This window comes from Hyperoodon ampullatus (genome assembly GCF_949752795.1).
Source record: "Hyperoodon ampullatus genome assembly, chromosome: 6".
NCBI classification, from domain to species: Eukaryota; Metazoa; Chordata; class Mammalia; order Artiodactyla; family Ziphiidae; genus Hyperoodon; species Hyperoodon ampullatus.
In genome coordinates, this window is record NC_136919.1 from 25428443 (window position 1) to 25455779 (window position 27337).

At 47.8% G+C, this 27337-nt stretch overlaps 1 protein-coding gene across 1 annotated transcript in view; it reads right to left on the reverse strand.

Moving 5' to 3' along the window:
* GABBR2 (gamma-aminobutyric acid type B receptor subunit 2) overlaps positions 1–26339 on the reverse strand; it is a gene marked incomplete at both ends in the record, with an annotated part of 366518 nt that extends 340179 nt beyond the window's left edge. The window contains one exon of the mRNA XM_079706435.1: positions 26019–26339. Coding sequence (XP_079562561.1) covers positions 26019–26339 — 321 coding nt within the window. The remainder of the gene's footprint in view (positions 1–26018) is intronic.
* Between the last annotated feature and the right edge of the window lie 998 nt (positions 26340–27337).

Sequence of the window (27337 nt, forward strand, 5' to 3'; positions counted from 1 at the left end):
TTCACACGGCCAGGAGGGCTCTTTGCATTACTTTAAGCCCAACTGTACTACCATTCATTGCCCACGTCCTGCCATCTGCGATGGTTATTTTCAGCTCATGAAGATGAGTCTGAGCCACTTGTATGCCTCCAGACCCAAGCTCCTGACCAAAGGAAGGGGTCTGGCAAACTCTACACTGACCAGACAGATGAAGGCTTGATCCAGACAATAATCTGTTCAAAAAAGAAGAGTCCTACTCCTTGACTTTTCCCATATTAATAACCTGAGGGCATCTGAGACAGGTTTACAACATCTTAAAGCATTGGTGCCAATTTTTCAGATTTTTTTTCTGGTTTTTGTGGTGGTGGTTAGCTACTTTTTCTGTATCTCTTTCATTTTCAGCCAATTATGCCTGCTCTGCCAAAAACATTTCAGAAATGAACCCAAAATGCCTAAAGACAGAGTTTGGAAAATGGCCCTAAAACACGAGTCAAATCACATCATTTCTCTGTGCAAAATCCTCGAACATCCCATGGCTATCAAGTCCTAGGGGATCTAGCCCTTCCCCCTCACCAGCTTGATTCTGTAGCACTTCATCACTCTGCTCCAGCCCCAAGGGCCTCTTTGCTGGTCTTGAATTCCCCAAGGAAACTACCTCAGGGCCCTGCCTCTGCTCTTCCACTGGCCTGGACATCACATGACACCACAGGCTGTCTGTCTCCCTCTATTCAATCTCTGCTCAAATGTTACCCCATAGAGGCCTTCTCTAGATACCAATTTCAAATAGAACTCATGCAGCCTCTAAATCTTCATCACTCATCCCCTTACTGTGCTTTATTTGTCTTTTCTAGCTCTATCACCACCTGACATGGTTTATGGCCCACTAGCTAAGATGTATGATAATTTATGCATCATTTCTCTGTCTCCTTCATCAGCATGCAAGCTCTCTGTGGACAGGGTCTTTGTTGTGTCCACTGCTGAAACCCCACTGCTGACAACAGTACCTGGCACATAGTAGATGGTTAGTATTTGTTGAATAAATGAATAGTGCACCGAAACTACCCATATGTGAAAATCCAGCAAAGAGGGAATGATTCATTTGTTGCCAACTCATCGTTTTGGAACTAATTTTCACCTTGATCATACTGTTTTCAACCAAATTGTTTTAGAACAACTTGTTTTCGGCCAAATCAACTGGCACCATCCTGGGGGCACTTCCAACCACAGTTCAGCTCCTCACCTGGCACCTGAATCCCTTATTTATTTAGGAAGCAGGTCTAATTCCCCAGACAAAAGTCGCCCCATTACAGCCGCACCTTTACTGCAAGGTGCTTTGCTGGGAAGGCTGCCTGCCATCCCGACAACTGACATAATCATGAGGTTGGTAATACCAGACCTCAAGAAGGCTACAATTAGTATTTGACAAACACTTTATGGCCCGCAATTTAAGTCTATGGCATTGTAATTCAGTTCCTCGATGAGGCAAACATGATACTAACCTCATCTGGAAAACTGGATGAAATGCCTCCTTACACTGATGGCCTCCTAATTAGTGCAAAAGGGAAGGTGAGGATCCCCAGCCTTCCCACCTCTAAATTTTGAGAGTGCTTCTATTTAACATCCTTCTAGAATTCATGCCGGTGACAGAACGTGCGTCGCTGACTCTCACACACATTGTCTGAGTACCTACTGCGGGGGGAGAGCGGGGGATTGGATGGTTTTAGCTCGTTGTTTCTCCATAGGGTCTCAATACAGCTGGGGATGAATGACTTTAGATGATTCTGAGGACAGACCCCACTCACACAAGTGTTTACAGTCTAGCTGCAGATATGAAGTCTCCCACTGGGCCTGCTAAAATAACTTTTTGAAATGCAAACAGTTCATACAGGAGATGTTGAAAAAGCATTTAATAAAATTTACTCATTTCTGATTTAAAACAATAAAACCAACCCCTCTTCGTAAATGAGAAAGAAGGTACCTCCAGGACACACCAAAGCCTGTCACAAACAAGAGCCAGCACGCCCAGCAACAGTGAACAAGAGTCACACCATCAAACAAGAATGCCTGTGCTCACAGCATCCACCCAGTTCTGCTCTCACAGTTGATGATAATTCAATCCATGGACAAAGAAACCAGGTAAAAATTGAAAAGGAAGAAGTATAAGCATTGTCACTTGCAAAAAAAGGATGACTGACTACCTGGAAGACCCATGGGAAACTAGTCAGACCAGTGAGAATGCTCAATTAGGTGCCTGTTTATGAAATATTCACAAATCAAAGCTTTCTACACAACAGCAATAATTAGAAAATACAGTGACGAACGGGAGCTGCTATAAATAAAAAGATATCACTCACAATAGTAACAAAGATATAAAACACTGAGTAATTAGTCAAATGAGTAAGGTTCATATGAAAAGGGCTACAATGTCTAGAACTGCTCAAGAAATATTTGTGGGATGAATTAATAACTACCAAATCTTCAAGAGGGATATAAAAGAGGTAAGAATGAAAGAAAAGATGTACCTTGTTCCTTGAATATGATGACCCAATAATGCAAAGATTTCAATTCTCCCCAAATCAATCTCTGAGTTTGCCAAGTTCCAACCAAAATATCAACTTTATGATTATTATTTTTAGAACTCAACAAAATAATTCTAAGCTTCTAGCATGAGGATAAATGGGTGAGGATAGTTAAGGAAATCCTTGAAAAGAGAAGTACTATTATGGAGAGGACTCACCTTATCAGATATTAAAGTGTAATATAATGCTAAGGTGATTTAAATAGTAGTGCACTGACCCAGACATACCTATAAAACCTAGAAACCTAGAAATTCAGAAACAGACCAACTATATATAAGGTGTCATTTCAAGTAAATGGATAAATAAATTATTCAACAAATGGTATTGGAACGTTGGATTAACTGTTTGGAAAAATATATATCATTAGAGGTTCACTTTATTAAAAAATAAATACAAAATGTACTAAAGAGTTAAATATTTAAAAAATTAAATCATTAGTGTAACCAAAAGAAAATCTAAGTGGGCTATTTATAAAACCATGGATTATTTGCAGGATGTTCTAAGCACAACATCAAAAGCAGAAACCATAAAGATATCAATCTAGCTACATGAGATTTTTTTTTAAAAACCCATGTTGAAAAATAACATAAAATTAAAAGGCAAGAGAAAAAACTGGAAAAATATTTACTACACACATTGGGGGTGGGGGTGGGTAAATAACTGTAATACATAAAAAGCAGTTTCACAAATCAATAGGAAAGAGCTATGCATATTAATGAAAATAGTCGACAGATATGACAAGTCAATTCACTAAAACAGAGCTCATTAAACAGTGAAATACATTCAACCTTTCTGATAAACAAAGAAGTGCAAAATAAAAGCTTATCAACTGCCCAATTGGCAGAGCTTTTGTTTTTGTTTTTTATTTAGCAATATCTCCCAGTTACGTGCTCCAGAACAAGGCCTCGCCCACCCCATCCATTGCTGTCTGAGGACAGACAGCTTAGCAATAAGTAGTACAGGATTCCACTGTGGGTCCTGCAGGCAGGTAAATGGGCCTGATTCCCTCTACGCCTTAGCTCTGAGGTCTTGGGTAAGCTACTAAAACTCTCTAAGACTCTGATGTTTTATCTCAAAAGAAGAAGAAGAATAGTGCCTACTTATGTTATAAAAACTAAGCAAGATGATGCATATAAAAGCACTTGACTCTAGTCCACAGTAAGCTTTCCAGAAATGGCAGAGATAGCTAAGATTTAAAATATTTAAATTTTGCATACCCTTTGGCTCAGGCAATGCTAGAGTCTAAGGAACTAATCATAGAGAAGCACACACACTTTGTTTCAAGGCTGTATGCTGCAGCATTGTTAAGAATCACACAAAGGGCTTCCCTGGTGGCGCAGTGGTTGAGAAGTCCGCCTGCCAATGCAGGGGATATGGGTTCGTGCCCCGGTCCGGGAAGATCCCACATGCCGCGGAGCAGCTGGGCCCGTGAGCCATGGCCACTGAGCCTGCGCGTCCGGAGCCTGTGCTCTGCAATGGGAGAGACCACAACAGTGAGAGGCCCGCGTACCACAAAAAAAAAAGAAAAAAAAAAAAAGAATCACACAAAAAATGCACACAACCCACATCTCAACAAGAGAATATTATCAAAATATGGCCTAGTGGAATATTGGTAAGCCACTTAAAAATATGGAGTAGAGGCTCTGAAATGGCCCAGAAAGTTCTTCATGATATAGAGTTTTAAAGAAAATAAGAGCAGGTAACAAACAGCAAATAATCTGAATTTTGTTTTTAAAAAGTATGGGAATATATACCAGGATATCAAAAGTGATTATATTAGATAATGGGGTTATGAGTGATTTTAATTTTCTTCTTTTAATTTGCATTTTCTGAATTGTCTTCAATAAACATAAATTACTTTTATAATAAGATAAAGACACTACAAGGTTGGTTTTTTTTTAATCTTAATACAAACTCTCCAAGTACAAAAGTCAGTCATTAGGATGGCTTTTCAAAAGATGCAAATGATCTTGTATGTATGCCTTTCTCTTCCCAGCTGGAAAAGGTCCAACAGTGGAGATGGCCTCCACTGGCATGATATTGACTAAAGTCCTCAAATAGAAATTGCTCATGCTACTCAATGATATCTATTTATTCCTTGGTACATTTGTCCTCATCCTGGAAAGGGGGCCTGTGATTTCAAGATAATGTTCCTATCCCAAAAGATCAAAACCAAATACCTTTTGCTATACTCTACAATAACATTTTTCAAAAACACAGAGTAAAAACAATATCTGTGGTAGAGATAAACCTCACCCCAGACCAAAGCTTCTGTCCATAGAGATCTGTATTTTGTCCATGTGATGGCCTCTGCCTGAATTCCCTGCCCTAAGGATGCAATTCTCTGCTTTCCTCAAGGCCAGCTGCTGCCTCACCACCCCCTCCCCAACTGCCTAGCCCAAGGCAGGATGAACTATTCCGCAGAACAGAAGGCCATTCCACTCCAGGCTCCCCTGTTTGGCCTCACCTGTGTGTTCCTCAGCTCCTGACCGCATGGCTGCCTACCTCAGGATGCCTGGATTTCCCCCAGAGCCAGTCTGATGGCACCATCCCATAGACCCCGGGCACCACCTACATACATGTTGTAGAAAGACAGTGGTTCATAAGATCCATGAGGTCAGGAACCCTGTTTGGTACTGCCCACCACTGCCCACTTCGGTGCCTGGCACCCTGAGGTCTTACTTAACAAGCATCTGCAGAAGGGAGGGAGAGAGGAGAGGAGGGAAAGTAATGTGAGATGAAGCCAAGGTCACCAACGGGAGCTTTTCTCTAATCTGTAGACATCTTCAATGGTCTTGCTGGCATTGCCTTTCCCAGCACATGCCCTGCAAGAGGCCCCATTCTCAGCAGACTCAGGGACTACCAGTGGCCTGCATTTACGTCAGCACAGGCGCTGAACAGCAGACCCTAGCTGCTCCCTCCCTCCAGAGAGCAAAATGAGTCATGGTCAACTAGGGCCTCAGTGTCTTTTCACATCTACTCCCTTTAAGCCTCATCAACTTCGTCCTGTCCTTAAGCAGCTGGTTTTCAGGACCCAAGAGCCAGCTGAGGTAGTGAACCCTGAAAAAGAACTCCTGGAATCCTGGAGCAATGGTGTGAATGTAAGAGGAAATTTGTTTTCTGGCTCTGTCATCTGAAATATTTGTTACTCCTCTTAGCTTGATATCATCAGCAAAATTTGACCAGTATGACTTCTACGACCTTATTCAAGTCACTGATTAAAGAAAGAATATATATCTTCTTTTAAAGACAGATACATAGAAAACAGATAGGTAGATAGATAGAAAGATACATAGATAGATAGATCTTCCTCAACTTACGATGGGGTTAAGTCCTGATAAACCCACCATAAATTGAAAATATTAAGTCAAAAATGCATTTAATACATGTAACCTACTGAACATGATAGCTTAGGCTAACCTACCTTAAACATGTTCAGAACACTTACGTTATCCTACAGATTTAGACGAAGTCATCTAACACAAAGCCTATTTCTTAATAAAGTATTGAATATGTCAAGTAATTTATTGAATACTGTACTGAAAGTGAAAAACAGAATGATTGGGTACAGGATGGTTTTAAGTATATTGGTTTTCACCTTTGTGACTGTGTGGCTGACCAGGAGATGCCGCTCAGGGCCACTGCCCAGCATCACGAGAGAGTACTGTATGGCACTAGCCTACAAAAAGATGAAAATTCAAAATTTGAAGTACGCTTTCTCAGAATACATATTGCTTTTGCACATTATAAGGTAATAAAACCATAAGTCGAACCACCATAAGTTGGAGACCATCTATAATTCAAAGGCCCAGGCAAAGAACATAGTCCTGCAGACAACCATCCCAGACTACTCCCAGATTAACACCTTTTGGGTTTGAGATTCAAACAATTAACAGATGCCTCTCAATGGACCATCTTCTCTACCTGGCTGAAAAGTTACAAGAGATTTTGTCAAATACTTTCACGGAGTTCACATTTGCTAGGTTCCCAGCTCCCCTAACCTCATGAGTTTGTAGCTTTCTCAATAAAGTAAGTGAGGTCAGTGCAGCCCATCATGGTGTTGGAGAACTCAGAGTGATCCCCTCTTCTTTTTCTAATTGTTCAGACCACCCTCTGAGCATGCTCTGAGCACCCACCTTGGAATCACAGCTGGTGAAGGTTCCCGCCAACCTACCTATAACCCTTGTGCAGCCTCTGTGGACAGTGGGGAGGGGCACGCCGGGGAAGGGTCCTGGCAGCCAGAGTGAGCCCAGCAACAAGAGGAGGACCTGCTGGTTCAAGGAGAGTGGAAAGCATGCCAGGGGTAAGAAGGAAGAGCCTAATCGGGGCCACATGTTGATGCGGCTCTCACTCTCTCAGAAAGAGGAAAGACACCAAAAGGCAGAGCAGAAACTTCTGGAGGAGGTCAATCCTATAATGAAGACCTGGGTCCAGCTTGCAATCTCACTGTGTGGCTTTAGCAAGTCAGGTCCCTTCTTCTCTTGGTGTCTTAGTCCATTCAAGCTGCTAGAACAGATACCATGGACTGGGTGGCTTATAAACAGCAGAAACTTATTTCTCACAGTTCTGGAGGCTGAGAACTCTAAGATCGAGGCACCAGCAGATTCGGTGTCTGGTGAGAAATCGCTTCCCGGTTCACAGATGACCATCTTTTGCTATAACCTCACATGATGGAAAAGACAAGTGTGTTCTCTGAGGTCTCTTTTTTAAAAAGGACACTAATCCTAATCACCTCCCAAAGGCTGCACCTCCAAATACCATCACACTGGCAGTCAGGATTTAACATATTAATTGTGGTGGTGGGGCAGGGGGATGACACAAACATTCAGTCTATGACACCGGGCCTCAGCTTTCTCTTCTGTAAAATGGGGATAATGATAAGATTATGTGTGGGAAGGCAGACAACTGGACCACTTGATCTTTTGAGGTCCCTTTGAAAGCCAGAAACAAAGACAGAGGTGCTTAATGTTTATGGATGTGGGCCCTAGAACCACACTGCCTGGGATTAAATTAGTCAATTACTACCCATGTAAATTTAGGCAGATTATTAAACTTATCTGTGCCTCAGTTTTCTCATCTGAAAAACGGGAGCAATAAGAGTGCTTATCTCCTAGGACCTTGACGAAAAGTAGACGATTTACTACTGTAAAGAACAGAGGCTAAACCCATGGAATGTGTTCATTCTGACAATGCTGGTGGTGCTGATGGTGAGAGATGCTATGGTTTCACTTGGGCAATTTCATGCCTGCTCCCAGAGGACCCAGACAATAACCAGAATTCCCACATCCCCAGTTTCTGGAGTATCTTGTACAGCTCCAGAGAAGAAGAGCTGGACTGGAGAAAGCAAACAGTTGCAGCTAGCACAGAGGCCAGTGTCATCCTCTAAAATATTCTGCATTGCAGATGTCTCCTAATCTGGCTTTTCTCCAAAGGAGTCAGAATGGGAGGGACCTGTGGCACTATCATGCTCTTCCTAACACTATTAGTTCAGTGATCATTATTTATACCATTCAAAGATCTGAAAACTTTTTAACTGGCTTCTTATACACATCCAAACCACATAAGAAAATCTTTTCAGGATATATTCATTTGTTTGTTCTGGTGGGCCCTTTATCTCCTCTGACATTCTGACTTCTAACTCATACAGGATGAAAGAATCCACTGCCCATTTTCTGCCCTAAAAAGTCAATTCTGACTTAAAAACAAGAATAGATAGCTCAATCTTTACATCCACTGCCCTATTTCTTCCTAAAACCTAAATGAGACCTACTTTAGTTTCTATTATTTTCACAATACTGCTTTTTCTGTAGCTTTCATGAGTTCCTTCTTTATGTATCTGGACAAATACCACTGTAAGGCTCTCTCACAGAAATACTTAGCAATCCCAGATAGTTCCATCTTGACTTTTCTCAAGGGCTCTCCAGTGCCACTATCCAATTTAAGCAAAAAATCACCCTGGGAGGGTAGCTGGAGAGGGTACCCTCCCCACTTTACAGATAAAGAAACTGAGGCTCAGAGAGCCCAGTTCCAATGGAAAGACCCCGAGGTCAAGCTTTCCAAGATCCACACCTATATTCTGAACACATCCCTTCCATTCCCTTCAGTTTCCCCTAAGGCATTACAACTCTCTTTCTCTAAACACCCAGAAGGGAGTCATTTTGGTAAAAATCCAGTTGAGTCTTTATACATCAACTTCTTTATCAGCGGTTGTGAGAAAACCACTCTACGGCTCTGTTCAGAATCTCTTCCATCCAAATGGGTTTTAGGAATGGCCTGTCACTGCTCAGAGAAGAAGTGATCTGCAGCAGATGGGAAAAGGGCTGGAACCTGGCAGGTCTCAAAAGGAAAGCCACTCTATATCCCAGCTGGGCCCTAAGAACTCCATCCTCTCAAGATACTCTGCTCAATCACTAGACTCCAAAACAACAGCCGCCCCCAGGAACCTTTCTGTCTCCAAACCCAGAGCCTGTCCTGTTGGGGAATGTGCGGGCAGGGGGTGGTGCTAATCCTTGCCTGATATCCGGCTACACTCAAACAGAGACAGGCCCCCGAGGACCAGTGCAGTATACGGCTCACCCCACGTCAAAAAGGGAAACCTCTGTAGCCAGACCTGGCGCCCATCAGCCTGACAGAAAACCTTGGGGACGTCAGCACCAGCCTTCTGCCTTCAGACCGCAGGACCGGGCCTGCCAACCTGGCTTTTGGCTGCCGAGGTTTCCCAACAGTTACTCCAGCACGGATCCCTGCTGCTCTCTGCTTCCCTTCATCAAGAAAGCCATTAAGAGAAACGTAAAGCTGATTACACCTATTACGTCCACCTACAGACCCTTACTTGGAGTAAGCTTTGAAATCTCGGGCCCTCTTCAGACCCTGAGTCACTTTTCGATTGTTACAACTAGAATGGTATCATGGCAGGCTCGCTCCGAATCTAATCGGTGTCAAACACGGCTGGGTCCTATTCCCATTCAACGTTCTCAGAGGATACTTCCTCTCATCCTTGCCTTCCGGCCACCCTGTCAGGCAGGAACCCACATCCAAATTGTATAGAAGGAAAAACAGGCTCAGTGGGAGAGGGAGGGCCTGGCTTGCCAAAAGACAAGTCTCAGGAAGTAACAAAGCCAAGATTTAACTAAATCTGCCTGATCTACCTTCTCTCCCCTGAACCCTAATCTTTGTGATGTCCCTGCATATGACCTTGTCCAGCTCCCAGGTGACATGGGAGTGTATTCTCCAGCTTTAGCCGACAAGAAGCCTCTGCACTGACAGCAAGTACCAGAAGCCAGGACCTTGCAGGAGGCCCTCAGTGAACACTGATTGATTTAAAACTATGTTTTCAGACACTGCAGGCCCAAAGATGGTTGTTTTTCCAGATCTTTGCTCTCTCTCCACAATGTCTTTTGCAGTCAGTCACCTATGTGCCTGCCTCACCTGAATGGCTCAGCATTATCCTCGCAAAGTCCCACCTCTCTATCTTTGCTAGTGCAGTTCCCTCCTCCCACAGGGTTCTTCCCACATCTCCACCTCTCTCTCTCAAGCCCAGCTCAAAAGTCACCTGCTCTGAGAAGCCCTCCCAGGCTGCACCCAGTGAGAATGCATCAGCCCTCCCTTCATGCTCCTATAGCCCTTACTTGTGCCTCCCTAAGAGTCTATTCACATCAGACTCTTATCTTTTATTTTACTTGACAAGACTTTTATGGCACTTACTATGTATTGCACACTGGTCGAAGTCTTCAGCAAATTTTAATCGATTTAGTTTTTATAACTATCCTATGAAATAGGTACTGTTATTATCACCCCATTGTATAGATGAGAACACTGAGGCACGGGAGATGAAGTAGCTTGCCAAAAATTAACATAGCTGGTAAGTGATGGCAAGGCAGTCCTGCTCAAGAGTCAGGCACTCAACCAGGGTCACTTGCTCACATATGAGTTACCCACACTGTCATGTCATATCTGAGTCACGTTCAGATGCCCACAGCCTGGCATGAGGTAGGTGCATCATTCTCGTTCCCGAATGGAGCTCAATGTCCACCTCTCCCATGTGGCCACCTGACACTGGCCTGCATGTGGATACTGGTCCAACCTTGTAGCTGCTCCGAGCGTCTATCTACCTGCTGTGGATTCCCACCTCCGGCAGTCCTTCCTGAGGTGCTTAGGAGGATAAAGTCGGAAGCACTTTATCATCCATGAAGCCAACTGCATCTGTACACATACCTCTCTTGAAGGACCTTCGGGAACAGCCATGATGGATGGCTTCCCGGCTTCTGGCTGGATCCCCATGAACCCAGAGCAGAGCGCAGAACCACATAACCCATGTGCTTAGGCCAGAGTGTGCCCGGCAGCTGTGGGCAGTGCAAAGGGCACTGGGCTTAGAGTCTGGCCGACTTAGACTTAGTAGGTCTCCGCTTACTATCTCACCCAGGGCTCATCATTCTGAGCCTCAGTTTTCCCATCTATAAATGGGGCTAATGGAAGAATTCCTCTCTTACCGGGTTATTACTGGGTGATGCATTTGGAATAAATAATAAACTCTAGCACTACACACAATATGTAATTCTTGTTGTTTAGTTGTTGAAATAATATCTACTAAATAAAGTTATTATCAGAACTAAATGAGAAACCAACTGCACTTCGCACTGTACCAGACTGGGGTACAAATAAGGTCATATTTATTTGAATGTTCAAAGACAAGAGGGATAGGGCAGGTCAGGCATTCTCCTGGGAGCACCCAGCACAGTGAGCCCTGGCCCTCCAGGTGGTCTATGCTGACAGGTTGGCGAGTCTACCTCACCAGCACCCCTCGAGGTGCCCTTGAGATCAAACTCTGAGCCAGGCCCAGCTGCCGGCCTTGGTTCCCTTCAGTTGCCGTGTTGGCCACAGAGGCTTGGGGTCTGCACTAAAACCAGGGCAGGGCCTTGCCCCCTGAGGGGGTCAACCCTGGGCCAAGGGAGTGTCAGAACCAAGATGGAAACTGAGGGCTACAGTTCTCAACACTGAGCACCTTCAGTTTATATTATATACACTGTCACCATCCCCAGAGCCTCCCCAGGGTGTCACAGAGGAGGAGGGACATTCCAGCATCAGTTCCCATCTTCAAACCAGCCTGCCCTCAACACCCCATGCCCTGGGTCCCCACTCCAAGCAAAGCTCCCCTCGGAGCTCTTTTTGCCCTTTCCTCCAGCAGACCCTGCTCAAAGCTATGTCACCCCTCAGACATGTCCTAACAATTTCAAACCCCAGAGGGAGGGATCAGAGTCTCATTCCTCTCCCTCCCAGGGGCCACTGTTCTTCAGACAGTGGGGCCACTGACCCCAGCAACCTTGAAGCTTCCTAACAGTAAGGGAGGGGCTTCTAGAATCATCTGAATACAGAGCCAGACCAGAGCAGGACCTTCTTCCAGTTACACCCACCTCCCTGGCTCCCCAAACTAGAAGCACCTGGCTTTTTATATGTGTGCAGTGAAAGAGCCATCCAGGTGACTCAAACTAAAACCCAGCCGAAGTCCTCAGCCTCGGAAGCCAGAACTCACAGCAATTCTCAGAGACCAGTTCTGCAACTTTCTGCCCCCGCCTCACACCAGAACAGAAGTGTGTCATATCCGCAATGGGTACTGTGCTCTGTGGCATCTGCTAAACACCCACTGGGCACCAGATCCAAATGTTTTTATCTTATTTAGTCCTCAAAACAATGCTGGTCATCTGCTATCAAACCTCCATGTTATACATCAGGGAAGGGAGGCCCCAAGCGAAGCGACCTCCCCAAGGTCACCCAGCAGGGCTGAGAGCCGGACCTGGGCCTCTCGGACTCGGAAGTCCAAGCTCTTTCTACTGCGCCTTGCCTTCTCCGATGCACGTGTGAGTGCACCTAGCACAGTGCCTGGCGCATAGTAGGGGCTCAATAAGGACCTGTCATTTTGTCCACCGTGGAGCCACCAGGCTGGAATTAGGGCCACAGCCTGCCGAGGATCTAGAGTGTCCAAAACAAAGCTAATCAGATGGTCTCAAGACCAGCATCCACAGGAGCCCAGCAGGTGCTCTTCTGAGGATGTCATAGCTGAAGGGACTACTGGGGTCCCCAAATCTCTCAAACCAAACTCGTCATCTCCACACTGCCTGGCCCAGTACTCTGAGGTCTCAACGAAATACTTGTACATCTTTTGGCAAGAACCAAAGCTCTTTCTGGAGAAAATAAATACTATTAGCTCAGCACATGGGCATCCCAGCCTCCCACTCCTGGCCCAGTCTGGGCATTTCATATTTCAATCGGATGTGCCAGTCTTTGCCCCAGCCCCGAAACCTAGCAACCCCCATGATTTGCTGGCTTGGATCCCAAATCGCTGCTTGCAGCAGACGGCCCTAACTCCCACACCACCAAACTCCTGCCCTGGACCTTGTTCAATAGTTGGCTTGTGGATGGTCTTGGATCTGACACCTGCCAAAGACGAATGGCTGGACTCTGAAGACATCTGACAGATGAGAGGAAGACATGTTAATCACTTCTGGTTCTAGATGTTTCTGTAAGACAGCCTGCTGGGTCAGAAGACCTCAGCTCCCTGGCTAACTGCTTCCACAGTGTTGTTATCCAATGCTGTGCCCACCTTCTTTAATAGAAAGTTGAATGAATCACCTGTGTGAACAGCATCTCTGTGTCTTTGATAAAGATGTTATTGGAAATATCCCAAGGCCCTGAGAGGACAACCCAGAATTAATTACTCTTTCTGTTTAGTTTTAGACACATCTGTTATCGGCAACTCTTTACGACTTTTTGAAGCCGTTTCACATTAATCTATTTCTCTTTCTCTTTCTCTCTCCCCCCCTCCCTCCTCAACGATCTCCACAATAACTCCATGGACAAGGAGGGCAGGCATTATTATTATTCCCATTTTATAGACAATAAAACTAAGGTGTACACAAGTTAAACAACTACTTCAAGGTCATCCCCTAACAAGTACCAGAGACAGGTCACCCATGGCAAGAGCACAGAGCCCTTTCCACTGAACCACCTGGCCCTTAAGCTAAAAGATTTGTCTCTGGAGCCTAAAGGGAAACATGTTCTCCTGACACGGTAACACCAGAACGTTTCTCTCTTGCCTTCAAATCTGGTATGCAGGTGGAGTCATCCGTTCCTCTGATGTCTGATCGTGTCTTCTCCCTCTGCTCCATTTAGAGGCTCGGTTGTGATTTTATCCAAAATGGTTATGTTGTACATTGTGTTTAGCGACACTCATGCAAAAAGCATTTGCTAAGCACTTACAACGTGCCAGGGGCCATGCTAGGTGCTCGAACACGGAGGCACTCATCCACTCACAGATATCGCCAAGGGCCTGCAGACTGTGTTCTGGGCTCGGGGACACGGCAGGTGCAAAACAGATGACGTGCCTGTCCCCATGGGCTGGCCCAGCTCACAGCCAGGCTTGGAGGTGGACAATAGCCAGCAGTGACAACACTCAACTATAAGGACTCCACTGGGGTCAACAGCCCAGCCCCAGGCCCAGAGGAGATTCACCACTGAGCTCTCAGTGTACCTCAGATCCTTCTGGAAATGGACAGGGACTTAGAAACAACCACTTCACTTAGAATCCCATTCAGTGAAGCTCAGACACAGATCTCATACTTCTTGGCTGGCCTCAAACACACAATCCCCCACTGAAATAAGAACCAGTTTTTATGTGACTACACAGCATTTTATGTTTTCATATGCATTATAATAAAATAACAACGATAAAATTTAGTGGGTGCCTACTCAACGTGGCCCCCTGTACTTAATGCTTTACATGCATGTTCTATGTCAGCCTTCAAAATAAGCCTCTGAGAAAGGATCATGCCCATTTCACAGATGAGGACACTGAGGCTCAAGGAGTGAGCACCAACAGCACACACACACAGGTTTCTGATTCCATATGTGATGGTCTTTCCACAGTGTCCAGGTGTCTTCCCCACACTGCCCGGGCATCAGAAAACACATAGAACCCATTATAAACAATCCTTCAGCACTCATCCATTCATTCTGCAAATATTTACTGAGCACCTACCATGTGCTAGAAACTGTGCGAGGCACTGTTGTAAGCCAAAACAGACTAAGTTCACAGTGCCCTGGCAGAATAGGGGAAGACCAACATTGATCAAATAATCCAACAATTTAAAATTGCAACTGTGATAAGCACTACAAAGGTTCACGGTTCTTAGAGAAATTGTAATAGGGGATTTTTCCCAATCAGGGAGGATGGAGAAAGCACACTTGAGATGGTATCTAAAAGATGAAGAAAGATGGCAAAAGCATTCCAGACAGTGGAAACAGCTTGTGCAAAGGTCCTTTGCACACCCTCTGAGCACAATCACCAGAGAAACTTGAAAGGACCACATGTCTAGGACTAGAGGGAAAGGGGAGAGTGCTCAGCAATGCAGCTGGGAGTGAACAGGGCAGACTACGGGGCCTTCAAGGGCACAGGGAGAAGTCTTGTTCCCATTCCCAGAACAATGATGAGTCAGGGTATCAAGCAGGGAGGCCACCTGACCAGCATGCTGGGTCAGTGGTCCTAAAGGTCCCCTGCATCTGGGTGATGGCCCCTGCACCTGCCCCAAGCTGCACCATCACACTCCTTATGCTGCATAGTAACAATCCCCGGTGGCCTCTCTTTGAAAGCACTGATGTTTCAGACTCACCTCCACATGCCCTATAACCAGCCCTGGGCCTGGCACCAAGTAGGTGCTTAGCAAGTATGAGCTACATGTATAAAGGAAGCACTACTGCTGCTCTCGACATGATCTAAGTCTAACAGGAGACACACATACAGAGACAAACACTGACACCCCGAGTAAACACTACAGGAGGTGACAAGTTCTGCCGGAGCAAGGGAAGCAGAGAGCAGATCCGTGTGAGCTAGGTGTGTAGACAGACACACTGAAAGTGAGTAGAGAGTTCAGCGCCGCTGTGTGTCTGAGTGGGCGGACAGGGAAATGGGTGAGGGTGAGGCTGAATTAGAGGGAGAGGCAAGCAGCTGGGTGAAATTCATCCAAAAAAAGAGAAGCGGCAGCTACTGACAAAACGTGCCACTTGCTTTCATGGGAGGAAGATAACTCCCATATGAAGATGCTGTTTCACTTTAGTATTTAAGCAGCAGAGATCAAAGTCAGACCATGCGATTGAAATCCCAGCGCACCACTTGGTCGGTTGTGATGTTAAATAAGTCACTTAACCTCTCTAAGCCTCGTATGTAAAATGCAGACAATAATAGCACCTACCGCATCAAATTGGCATGAGAATTAAATAAGTACTTGACATAGGGACTGACAGGTGCTAAGCACAGGATAAAGGTGAGTTACTGTTGTTGTAGCCTCTTTTCTTTCACCTACACACTTGCAAATAATGTTTCCTTTACCTTTTCCTTTTTTAAATGACAAGATTAGAAGCTCTCCAAAGGCTTCCCAACATTCCTAGAATTCAGAGTCCAGCAAGGAGGTCAGAAGGGTCAGTCTGGCCCTGAGAGCACACTCTGTGGAGTGACAGGCTAGCCAATTCTTCTTCTATCAAAGGCAAGGCGCTCTGAGACGGGCTGGGTGGGAGCATTTGCATGGGCTCTGATCATACACCCTGGAGTGGGCTTCCAGGTCCCTGTCTGCCAGTTAAATCCCTGAAATAATTCTGGGCATTCTCAGAAAGGCTTCAGTGAATGGGAAGTTCCAGAACCAAAGCGATTTGGACAATATAGTGATTATTGTAAGGATGGATGTTGCTTTCAAAATCAGTTCCCTCTGAAAAAAGTCAAGTGGCTCATGAGCAGCGTGTGAAAATATCATTTTCTGGGCTTCCCTGGTGGCGCAGTGGTTGAGAGTCTGCCTGCCGATGCAGGGGACACGGGTTCGTGCCCTGGTCCGGGAAGATCCCACATGCCGCGGAGCAGCTGGGCCTGTGAGCCATGGCCGCTGAGCCTGCGCGTCCGGAGCCTGTGCTCCGCAACGGGAGAGGCCACAACAGTGAGAGGCTCGCATGCCGCAAAAAAAAAAAAAAAAAAAAAAAAAAAAAGGAAGAAAGAAAATATCATTTTCCCTCTGCCACCTCCTGACCCCACGCCAGGAGAGCAGCAATAATGCATCACTCCACAGTCCTTCTTTGGCTACATTTTATCTGAACAGTGACTGAGGATGTCCTTGCCAAATGGCAGGAGAAGGTGGGGGGGGGGGTTGCTTCAGTCAGCAGCTGTGGGACACGGGCACTGATGAAGACAGATGAATCCATTTACTCAGTACTTTGGATCTACCACTAATTTTCTACATGGCAATGACACTTCATCCTTCCAGCGATGTAGACTGTTCAAAAAAGACTGAAAAAGTATAAAGTTGGCAAAAAAAGAACACCCCAATCAGCCCCCAAAGGTGTCACAATGTTCATGCCCTTTACTCAAGCAAGAATTCCCAGACCGTCAAACATCAGCTCATAACCAATTTACTCTTATTTTGCACGTGATTCTAATAAACTTGGTTATCTGATTTGGGCTCCAGACCAAAACCAGGTCAGAGAAATAGTCATTCCAGACTGAGGTTACCCAGTACCTGAATCAGTCCTGACCACGGAAGGATAAAGAGCAGTAGCTTCCAGCCCAGGAGCAGGGCACCTGGAATATGTCTTGTTGTTCAGGGGATCCCAGGACACCTCTTTATTCACTATACTCAGACCTGCCACTAGATCACCTGGCTCACCAATGCTGATGACTTGGCTTCATTCTTACAGTGTCTACTAGGATGAGAGCCCAGTCCAGTCTCTGTGGCTCTCACAGTCCCTGGAGGTGGGAGTGGGGTATCAGAACCCGATTCCTACACCCACCAACTGCCAGTTCGAATACTGCTCCAATAAACTAATCTCCTAAAACCATAATGCTTGTCAGATGCTGGAAAGTATTTCTTTCCCAGGTTTTGATGTTGGAGGACCTTGGAGGATGCTGTGTATGTTTGTCAGGGGAGAAGAGACTGATATTAGCTATGCACAAAATCTGTTGGAACATCCAACAAGTACCCTTTTCCCTCTGCACTCCACAACTACTGGGCCCCCCAGCACCAAAGTACGAATAAAGAGCAAGCAGAAAGTTCACCCCACATGGCTTGGCATACAAAGCACTTCCTCAGTTTTTTACAACTACACCCATTAAACCTCTTAGAATCAGAGAGCTGAGTTTCAGGCTTTTAGATCTATTTGTTTGTTCAATAAATGTTTATTGAGCTCCTGCTCTGTGCCTGGCCCTGAGATACTGCCTGGAGGGGCAGAGGTGTGCACAAGGGACCCAGACACACCCCATGTCTGCCCTTGCAGTGCTTATAATGGAGCAGAGATCCTCAATCGGTGCTGCAATTCACAGAGGAGCAAAGACTTAGCAACTAACCTAGCACCAGCACCTAGACTGCCGAGGTCTTAGCAACTAACCTAGCACCAGAACCCAGACCGCTGACCCCCATCTGAAGCTCACACTTCCATGGTTTCAGCCTGGCACACCTGCTGGTTCCTAGAAAGGTACAGAGAGGAAGACATCTCACCAGCCTCACTGCACATCATTATATAAGCAGAGAGAATAAGAATAAAATAAAGGAGGAGATGAATGCAAATGCTCACTGGGCAACTTAGGCCATTTAATTTTCTCACCTTCCTAGAACCAAAATAAATAACCAAAAAAGTCAGCAATAAGAAGCCACTTACATTTAATTCCCAAACAACATGGGGAATGACCAAACAGGTGCCTCCAGAAGGGGTATGCCTTCCCCAGCATCCTCCTCTGACCCCTACCTACCACGGTAAGGTGACCAGTGGTTGGGACATGAGATCCTCAAGGGTAGGGTCCATGTCACATCCAACTCTGTATCCCAGAACCTAGAAAAGGGCCTGGCAGAAAATTTTCTCCATCAGCACGTGTAGAATTAGGACACTGAGGCAGAAATAGGTGGAGCTGTGGAAGCCATCTAGGTGGGCCACTCACGTCTCCTTTAAATAGAGAACCTACAGGACAAGTGCCATCAGCTAAGCCTTCAGCTGTAGCTTCAACATCTGTCATAGTGTTTAATTAAGCCAAGGACACATTTTTCCCAGGGAGCCTGCAGCCAGTGACTAAGTTGCACAGGGATTCTAGAGCCTGGCTCTTTTGGTCCCTAATATGTGACTGCTCTAATGGGCAATCTTTGCTCTGGAGCACCCCAATGGGCTGGCCAAGACTTTCTGAGACTCTTCCTCCCAACTCTCCTTCCTTCCCCTCTCCTTTCACAGGTGTCAGAACAGCATTGTGGTCTGAGGGTTTCCCTACCTCCTCTTTTATCTTTCACTGGTATTTCCCCCAAGAACTCTGGCACTTGTAAATCCATCTTGGCATGTACTTCTTGAAGGACCCCAAATGACAAGTGTCCAAGACATCCACATGCTCCTTTACACATCCCAGCCTCCTTTCAAGTTAAGTTGGTCAATGACTACTTCTGGTCAATGAAATATGAATAGAAATAATACATGTCACTTCCAAGTAAAGATGGTCAAAATCTAGTGTGCCTTCCCTGTGGATTCCTTCCTACTCCCCATCTTCTTGAAGCCAAAAGATGGGAGAGTGACAGCACAAGAACAGCCTGGGGCCCTGTGTTCTCACTTGGAGGAGAGCCTCCCAGGAGGCTCTGACCCTCACTGGATCTGGGTGAACAATATATAAATTTGACTGTGTCAAGCAACAGAGATTTCAGGATTTGTTTGCTAACGCAGCATAGCCTAGTCCACCCTGACTAACAAAAGCTATATATCCTCTCTATATATTTATTTAGCACCTCTATTTTCACCCCTATCTTACACTTCCAGCTTGTCCATTTCCCTGTTGAAATCTCACATCTCTTCATGAAGAAGTTGATGATCCCACAAGAGGGGAGGCCAAACACATGAACAAGAGCTCTTTAAAGATAAAGGTAGCGAGCTAACACGCTTAGCCCAATACCTAGTTCTAAACAGGCCCTAGTGTGTTATTCCCCCCACCTTCTACTGGGTGCCTGGCTAGGTCTGAGGAATTGGTCGGGGGCAGGCACGGCATGGCCAAGGGTGTTTCCCTCATACCAGGGAAGTTCAGGGGTTGTTGCTGATGGGAACATGCGGAAGGCAGCTCAGCTTGATCCTGATATATGGGGTCCCCTAAGTCCTATGGTGATGGGGAGGTGGAGCAAAGACCCTGAGGAAGTGATCCAGAGAAACCATTCATCCTATGGGAAGTTAATTCAGAAGGCAGATTCTAATTTATTCACTTATAGTTCAGTTCAGCAAACATTCACTGATGCCCACTGCATGTAAAACCACTGGGGAATCGGATCAGCCCTGCCCTCACAGAGCTACAGTCCAGTGGGGGAGAAACAGACAAAGATGGCTATGACACACAGCAAAATGTAAGATGTGCTGGGAGATACACACGAATAAAGATCTCGTGCTCGCATCCTCTCTCTCCGACACCGCTTTCAGCAACACGGCATTAGAAAGCAAGATTACAGATAACACGGCTTTACATTTACATCATGTTTTGAGGTTCCACATCCATCATGTTTATCCCTACTACAGATCTGTGAGGTCAACATAATCATCACCACACGGTACAGGAATAACGAGGACAGTGACACAACAGCAGTGAATATTTACTGAGCATTCACGGTGTACCAAGCACTGAATTACTTTAACCGGATGGTCTCATTCGTTCCCCACACCCTATCAGGCAGTTAGTATATTAGCCCCATTTTACAGGTGAAGAAACAGAGGCAAAGTGGCTTGCCTAAGGTCACCAGGCAGGTACGTGGTACCCAGTGGGGATACAAACCCAGGTCCCCTGACATGCTAAGAAGCTCATCTAACAGGTGCTTGGAGCTAGGGGAGCTGAAGGGTCTGGTTTTGTGCCCAGCTTCATCCCCGCAGGGACTCCCTCTCCTCGTTCCCCTGCAGTGCAACTGACTTCAGTTACTATCTTGCCTGCCAGATACCCCCACTCTCGTTGCTCCCCCTCTGCTGCCCCTCCCACCCTGTCAGGCCTCAGAGTGCCTCCATCCCCTCACACTGGCTCTCCATCTCTGCTCAGGCCCCAGTATCTCCCCCTTCAACTGCTACGATAGCTTCCTGGCTTTTCTATCTCCACCCTCTCCTGTCTACCATTCAGCCTCTACGTTCTTACCGGCCTTAATCTTGTCACATCCATGTTGGAAAACCTCCCACAGCTCCTCACCACTCCAGAATAAAGTCCAAACTTCTTGACACAGCATTCAAGGCCTTTCATACCCACCACCAGGCTGCCTTTCCCTCTACAAACCCTGCACTCAGGTGAAAGAAAACATAACAAGTCAGTGCTCCCCAGACACACTTCAGACTTTGTGGCCTTTATCCTTTGATCCTGGGGATCCTTCCTAGGATCCAACCTCCATCTCCCTGAGCCCACACCTCTCTGTGTCAACATTATATTCACCCTTCCAGACTCATCTTGACTTCTTCTCCTCCAGGAGACCTAGATGTGAGCTTCCCTTTCTCTTAATGTCCCTGGCATCTATTGCTTCTTTCTTGAATTGAGCATTCCCCAAGTGGATATCTGTGATCAGACCCACCTGGCATCCACCCCCCTTTAACAGTCTCTGATGTACTTCGAGGAGTCACCTCTTCCCTACTCTGTATTCATGTGGTTGGGTGGGGCTGGCCTCACCTCCTTCTTCCTCCATGAAAGGCTGGCGGATATCCCAGGCCCGTCAGCATCATGTTATTGGTTCAGGGATAGACACATGACCCAACTCAAGCCAATGAGAGCTGAGCTTGGAATTTTTGCTGAAAACATCAGGAAAGAAACACTCTTCTTACTGGAGTTTCTAAACTGGGAGTTTGTAAACTTGCAGCTGCTAGGGGCCATCTGTACAGCCAAATGGGGAGAGCCTGACTGAGGGTGAAGCCAAACACAGAGGAAATCAGAGCCAAGAGACAGAGAGGGACTGGATTCAGCCATACCTGAATACAGCCCACTCCAGGATTTTTCAGCCACATGAACCAGTTAAAATTAGGTTTCTGTCACCTGCAACAAGGTTCCTAAGCAATACAACTACTAAGGGTGAGGTACCATGCAAGGCAATGGGGTCTAACCACAAAGATGTGAGCCTGATTCTAAAAGAGCCCATTTTATATCTCTTTATTTCTAAGAACGGCTATATTGAGATACAATTCACATACCATAACATTCATTCTTGTAAAGTCTACAGTCCTGTGGTTTTTAGTCACAGAAATGTGCAACCATCAAGACAGATTACTTTCTACCTTGCACTGAAAATGACAAGCATGTGCTTGCTCTGTTCTCCCCTGTGCACCAGCTCCCCTCCTGAGCCCAGTGCTGGGTTTACTCCTTTCTGCAGTACCAGCAACTGCAGTAGGTGCCCAATGGCTACTAAGCTGTACTCAGACCTCTTGAAAAGCTCGGCCTCCATTCAACAGTTGTTTAGATCCTCTCTAAAGCACAATGAATGAGAGAACAGATATTTGGCAAAACCACTCAAGAAAAGGATGTGCTCACCAATCGCTGGATCCCTGCAACAGGGTAGACCTTCTGAGAGGTGCACACCTGGAATGTGCTCCTTTGGCTCCCTGAACTTTTCCCAAGTTTATTACAGAATAATTTAAAATAGTAACAAGGGGAAAACATATAAATCCAACAGTAGGGGAATGATTTAATACTTATGGGGCACCCACAGGATAGAATAGTAAATAGCCACCAAAATTCATCTTTGCAAAGAAGATTTAAGGACATGGGGAAATAACCATGTTATAACATTAACTGAATGAAACAAAATATAAAAGGGTGCATAGAGATTTCAAGCACACAAAATAGTAAGCACCAGCAACTGAAAGGGAATAACACTAATTATTAGATGCAATTACCTTCGTGTAGGTGGATTATAGACAGTTTTTTTCAATGCTTCTCTACAATTTTCTATTTTTCCAAAATGAAAATTACTTTAATCAAATCAGAAAAGCCGACATTATTTTTTAACTCATCCCTTGGTTATTATTTACTTTTATTAATGTGGCTACCAAGGAATGAGAAACAATCACATGAAGAACATTTCTGAACCTGCAAAACTTTTATGAGAAAAAAGACACTGTCCCTCAGAGTCTTTTAAGCAAACATGTAAGTAATGTAATCTACCATGTTTACCTTTTAACCTTGACTGCCAGGAGGCTCAGAGCTAAAATTTAATTTACAAAAATGCAGTAACCATCTTAGTCCAGGTTCTGGGTTCAGTAACTTGCATGCTTCTATGTGGTTTCTGATGCTTCCTTTTATCTGTTTTTTCAGTTGTCTTGCTTGTGTTTTTATATACTCAAATCTTTCTTGGAATACATAAAGAAGTATTTGCTGATGTGATTTGGGGTACACCAGAGAAGAGAGGACCTGCCTAGCAGATGCTCTGCTGGGATGTTTCATTTTTACAAACACATGGCACTGAGTGGGGCTTTGAATGCTTTATTGCTATTCTAATTACAGGAGAGGGGCACCTGAATTACGTGTGTGCGAGAGGCTCCTTTATTGAGACAGGCTAGTCCCAATGAGCAGATCAACTCATGTCTTGCTAAATCTCCATCTCTTTGAAGACTGTGTGGACAGAGGTCCACCCTGGCTGCCCACTGTCTCTGGCCGTTGACTGACAGCAAATGTTAGCAAAGCCAGCCAAAATGTGTTCACCACATCCATCCTGCATTCAAGTCTACAGACAACAAGTGACACACCCAGCAAGTGACTAGGGGGTACACACAATCCATAAAGACATCCTATCTGAATAAAACAGGGTCCACACACTCTAACACAAGCCCCAAACACCCTTTAGATCACTGTGGATTTTGCTGCAATTACCCAGACTGATCCTTTACTTCGGCTTAGAGAGAAAGTACCTGTACTCTAAAGATGGACCACTTGAAAAAATTAAGTATTATATCACCTGGGTGTTCTCCCAACCGTGACACTTCATGGCAAGAGATACATATTTGTTTGATTGTAAGCCAAGATTCTTTTTTTTCTGGTGGTAACTTCACTGAGCCTTCATGAGATTTAGAAGTGAGCAAAACAAATAAGCACTCTTAATATTTTAGTTGTGACCATTTTATCACATCTGAAGTCACAATGTCCTACTTGTGAATCCACACCAGAGGAAAATGAAGGAAGGCAGGAAACATTTATTTAGTGCTTACAGCATGCCAGACAGAGCACTGGCCGCTGCACCTGCCAGCTCAAGGCATTTTCCATTCCAGCCTGTTATCTCCCTTAAGCATCACAATACCATCCTGGGGAGTACATAAAATAGTCCCAGTTTTTCAGAAGTGGAAATCTAGGCTTAGAGAGATCAATACCTTGCTCAAGGTCACCCACAGGGAAGATACTAGGTTTCTGACCAGAAGCCAGGTTAAAGCCACCCCAAAGCTCATGCTTGGTGCCCCTTCAAATGGCGAGATATGCTTCCCTGCTTGCGTGAGGCTGAGATTATACCCTCTGCCCTCCTTCCCCTGAGCTGAAGTGCCTTCTGACTGCCTCATCCTCTTGACTTTAGGCCCCCTCTCACTCAGAAAGTCATCAAGACACACTTGAAAAATAAAATATAAAAGCATCAACCCACACCCTGAAATTGAGCACCCTTCCCTTTGCTGCCACTAACAAGCTAATATGAAATCTCTTTCAGGGAAGCTTTCTGAAGGGAATAAATTGATGGTGAAAACATTATGCAGCTGACAATATTTGGTGATGATGCAAGCAGGGCTGCCCTGTCCATAAATGGTTTTGTCTCCAAAGAACCGGCTCTCCGTGTCCTTTCCAAAACAAAAATAGATAGATAGATAGATAGATAGATAGATAGATATAGATGGAGCAACAGAGAAACAGTATCCAGAAGACATGGTTTGGTATAATTGCACTGCCCTCTCCGTTTATGTGTGCCGGGCAACTACCCCAGAGAACTTGAAATGTTCTGGAGAAGACAGGAATGTCATTCAGAAATGATTCCACACGGGTTGGCTCTGCACAGCTCCCCAGCTTACATCCTCCCGGGGCAGAGGAAGCTTCTCTGCTTGCAGCAGCCTGCGTGCACCGCCACCAACTGCCACCCGTTTCTTCACCTTTTATTTACAGCGCAGAGCAGGCTGGTTCATCAGTGAAGGGGAGAGGCGGGGAATAAGATGCAATCCAGATTTCTGTTCTTTCTCCGGGGACCAAAAAAAGGCGGGGGGGGGCACACAGAGAAGGAAGTGTAGCCTAGGCTGCACGATCAACGCGGCAGCGCGACCCTCCTCTCAGAAAGGGGTGTGCACCAGGGCTGGAGCAGAAGCGCCCAAGGAGCCCCAGGAAGCCAGGTCAATCAAGCCCAGCGCCTCGGCCGGGCTTTGGCGCGGTGGAAGAGGCGCCAACCGAGCGTACTGCACAGGAAATCACTGCCCCCTTCAGGCCGCGTCTCAGATGCTGCGGCCGGAGCGTAAGGGCTCCCTCAGTCCCGAAAAACTCGCAAACCCGACCTCGCGCGGCCCGCGATCGCTCCTCTGAGCCCCCTCGGCGCACCCCAGCCCTCGGGCGGGCGCTGAAGGTGTGCACTGTTGCTGCAGCCGGAATGCAAGCTGAGGGTGTGAGGAGGGGGCTTGGGATGGAAAGCTCTCGGCTCCCCTCAGAGAAGGGGGCAGGGAGGGCAAGCCGGGTGCTGCGCTCCAAGTCCGTGCTTCAAGTCTGCGCCCGGGGAAACTGCGCCTGCAGCCGCCCGGCCACCAGCAGCGGCGCGGCTTCACACCCTCGCGCGCCCGGGGCGAGACCTGATCAGGGCACTCTTTTATCAACCAGCCCGAGGGGGTCTCCTCAGAAAACCGCTCGGGCCATAGGCAGCGCCGGGTACATGCAGGCAGCAGCGCTGCAGAGCCGGCGGCCCCACGCCGGCCTGAGTGGTACTGGCTCCGAGCTCGTCCAGCCCTGCTGCGCCTTCCAGCCCCTCGGGTCCCCGAGTCCTCCGGACCTCAAAGCACAGCTCGGCTTTCCTGGGGCCGAGAGCAGGCCCGTGGCCTCTCTAGCCCCGGATGGCCCAGTTTAGAGTCAATACGCCTGTTCTTCCCACCTAGCACTCCACAGCCCCACCAGCGGGACCTGGGCAGGGGCGACCACTGCAGGCTTTTGGGGAGGTTCAGTTACCACCTTCTCCACTCCTTCTCTGGGCAAAGGAGACCCTAGTCTTCTATCCCACACCCCACAAGCATACACACACATACAATCCCAGAGGAGGAAGATGTTCAGCAAATCTTGGTACCGGCTGTGCCAGCCAAGCCCGGCGGGACCCAGAGGGTAAGCACTGAGCCCCAGCCCGCGTGGTGCCCTCGGCAGGCTCAATCAGGGCTCTGCCCATGGGCCGAAGCTTGCTTCTGTCCAACACGCCCTCCCCCATCACCCCCACAGCCCCGACGGCACGGGCGGCCGACACTCACCTCGGTGTCGTAGAGCCGCAGGTCGAGGAAGTAGGGGCGCAGGAGCGACTCGTTGCGGATCTGCTCGATAGCCAGTTCCACGGCGGGGAGCACGCCGCGCCCGATGCTGCCCTTGGCCACCTCCTTGGTGAGCGGCATGAGGCCCATGATGGAGAGCGGCGGGCTGCTGGGCGGCGGCCGGGGGACACCCCGCGCCCAGCCCCAGGCCCCGGGCGCCAGCGGCAGCAGCAGCGGCAGCAGCAGGAGCAGCAGCAGGCGCGCGGGCGGCGGTGGCGGCGGCGGCGGCGGCCCGGGCTGCCCGGAGCTCGGCGGGGAAGCCATGCCGCGCCGCGGGCTGCGGGCGCCGGCTCACTCGGCCCGCATGGCCTGGCCCGGCCCGCCGCCCCGCGCCAAGCTCTCCCCGCGGCGCCCGCGCAATGGCGCCGGCCCCGGCCCCGGCTCCGGCTCCGGCTCCGGCTCGGGCTCCGGCTCGGCTCAGAACGGCCGCGGCGGCGGCGGCAGCGGCGGCGCCCGTGACGGATCAATCACGCCGGGAAGGGGTGGGAACGAGCGGAGTGCGGGAGGCGGGGAGCGAGCGAGCGAACGCGGAGAGGGGGGCCGGCGTCTTCGCGCGCGCCTCTCTTCAGCGCGGCCGCCCCGAACCGGGCCGCCTCCGCCCGCCCCCGTGCACGCTCTGAGCCGCTCTCCCGCCGGGAGCCGCTCGGCGGTAGCCTCTGGAGCCCGGCCGGGGGAGGGCGGGCGGTAGGAAACGCGGGAGGCGAAGGCGAGGCTGCTCCGCGGCGGCTCGGGCCGCCTCCGGGGGCAGGGACGGGCCGTGCGCGCCGGGGGAGGGGAGGCACTGGCGCTGCGGCGGCCGCGGGGAGGGCCGCCTTCCCAGCACACGAACACACGCGCCCCCGACCTTCCGCCGCGCGGGCTGCCCGCGACCGCCCGGGACCTTAGGGCCCGGGTACAACGGCTGAGGGAACGAGGATGGCGTGCTGGCACACGCAGTGGCCGCCGCCGCTTCTCCGATCGCTTCCTGTAGCACCTGCACGGTGATTTGGGACTGCTTCTTGGAGGTTTGGCTGGGAACGTCTGGTTTGCGAGCGCGCCACGGAGGCGTCCTAGGAGCACCTGCAGCCTACACTCCCCTGCTCTGCGCCGGTGTCTAGGGGGCCCTGACTGAGCCCGAAGGGGCGGCCAAAGATGCCAACGGCGTTCGAACGCCCCTTGGTGCTGAGGTGTCCAGCCCTTTGGGCTTGGCTGAAAGCCCCCTCCTTCCCCACCAGACTGAGCCGCCCTTTGCCAACCCCAAGAGACTATGGTCTTCACCTTGC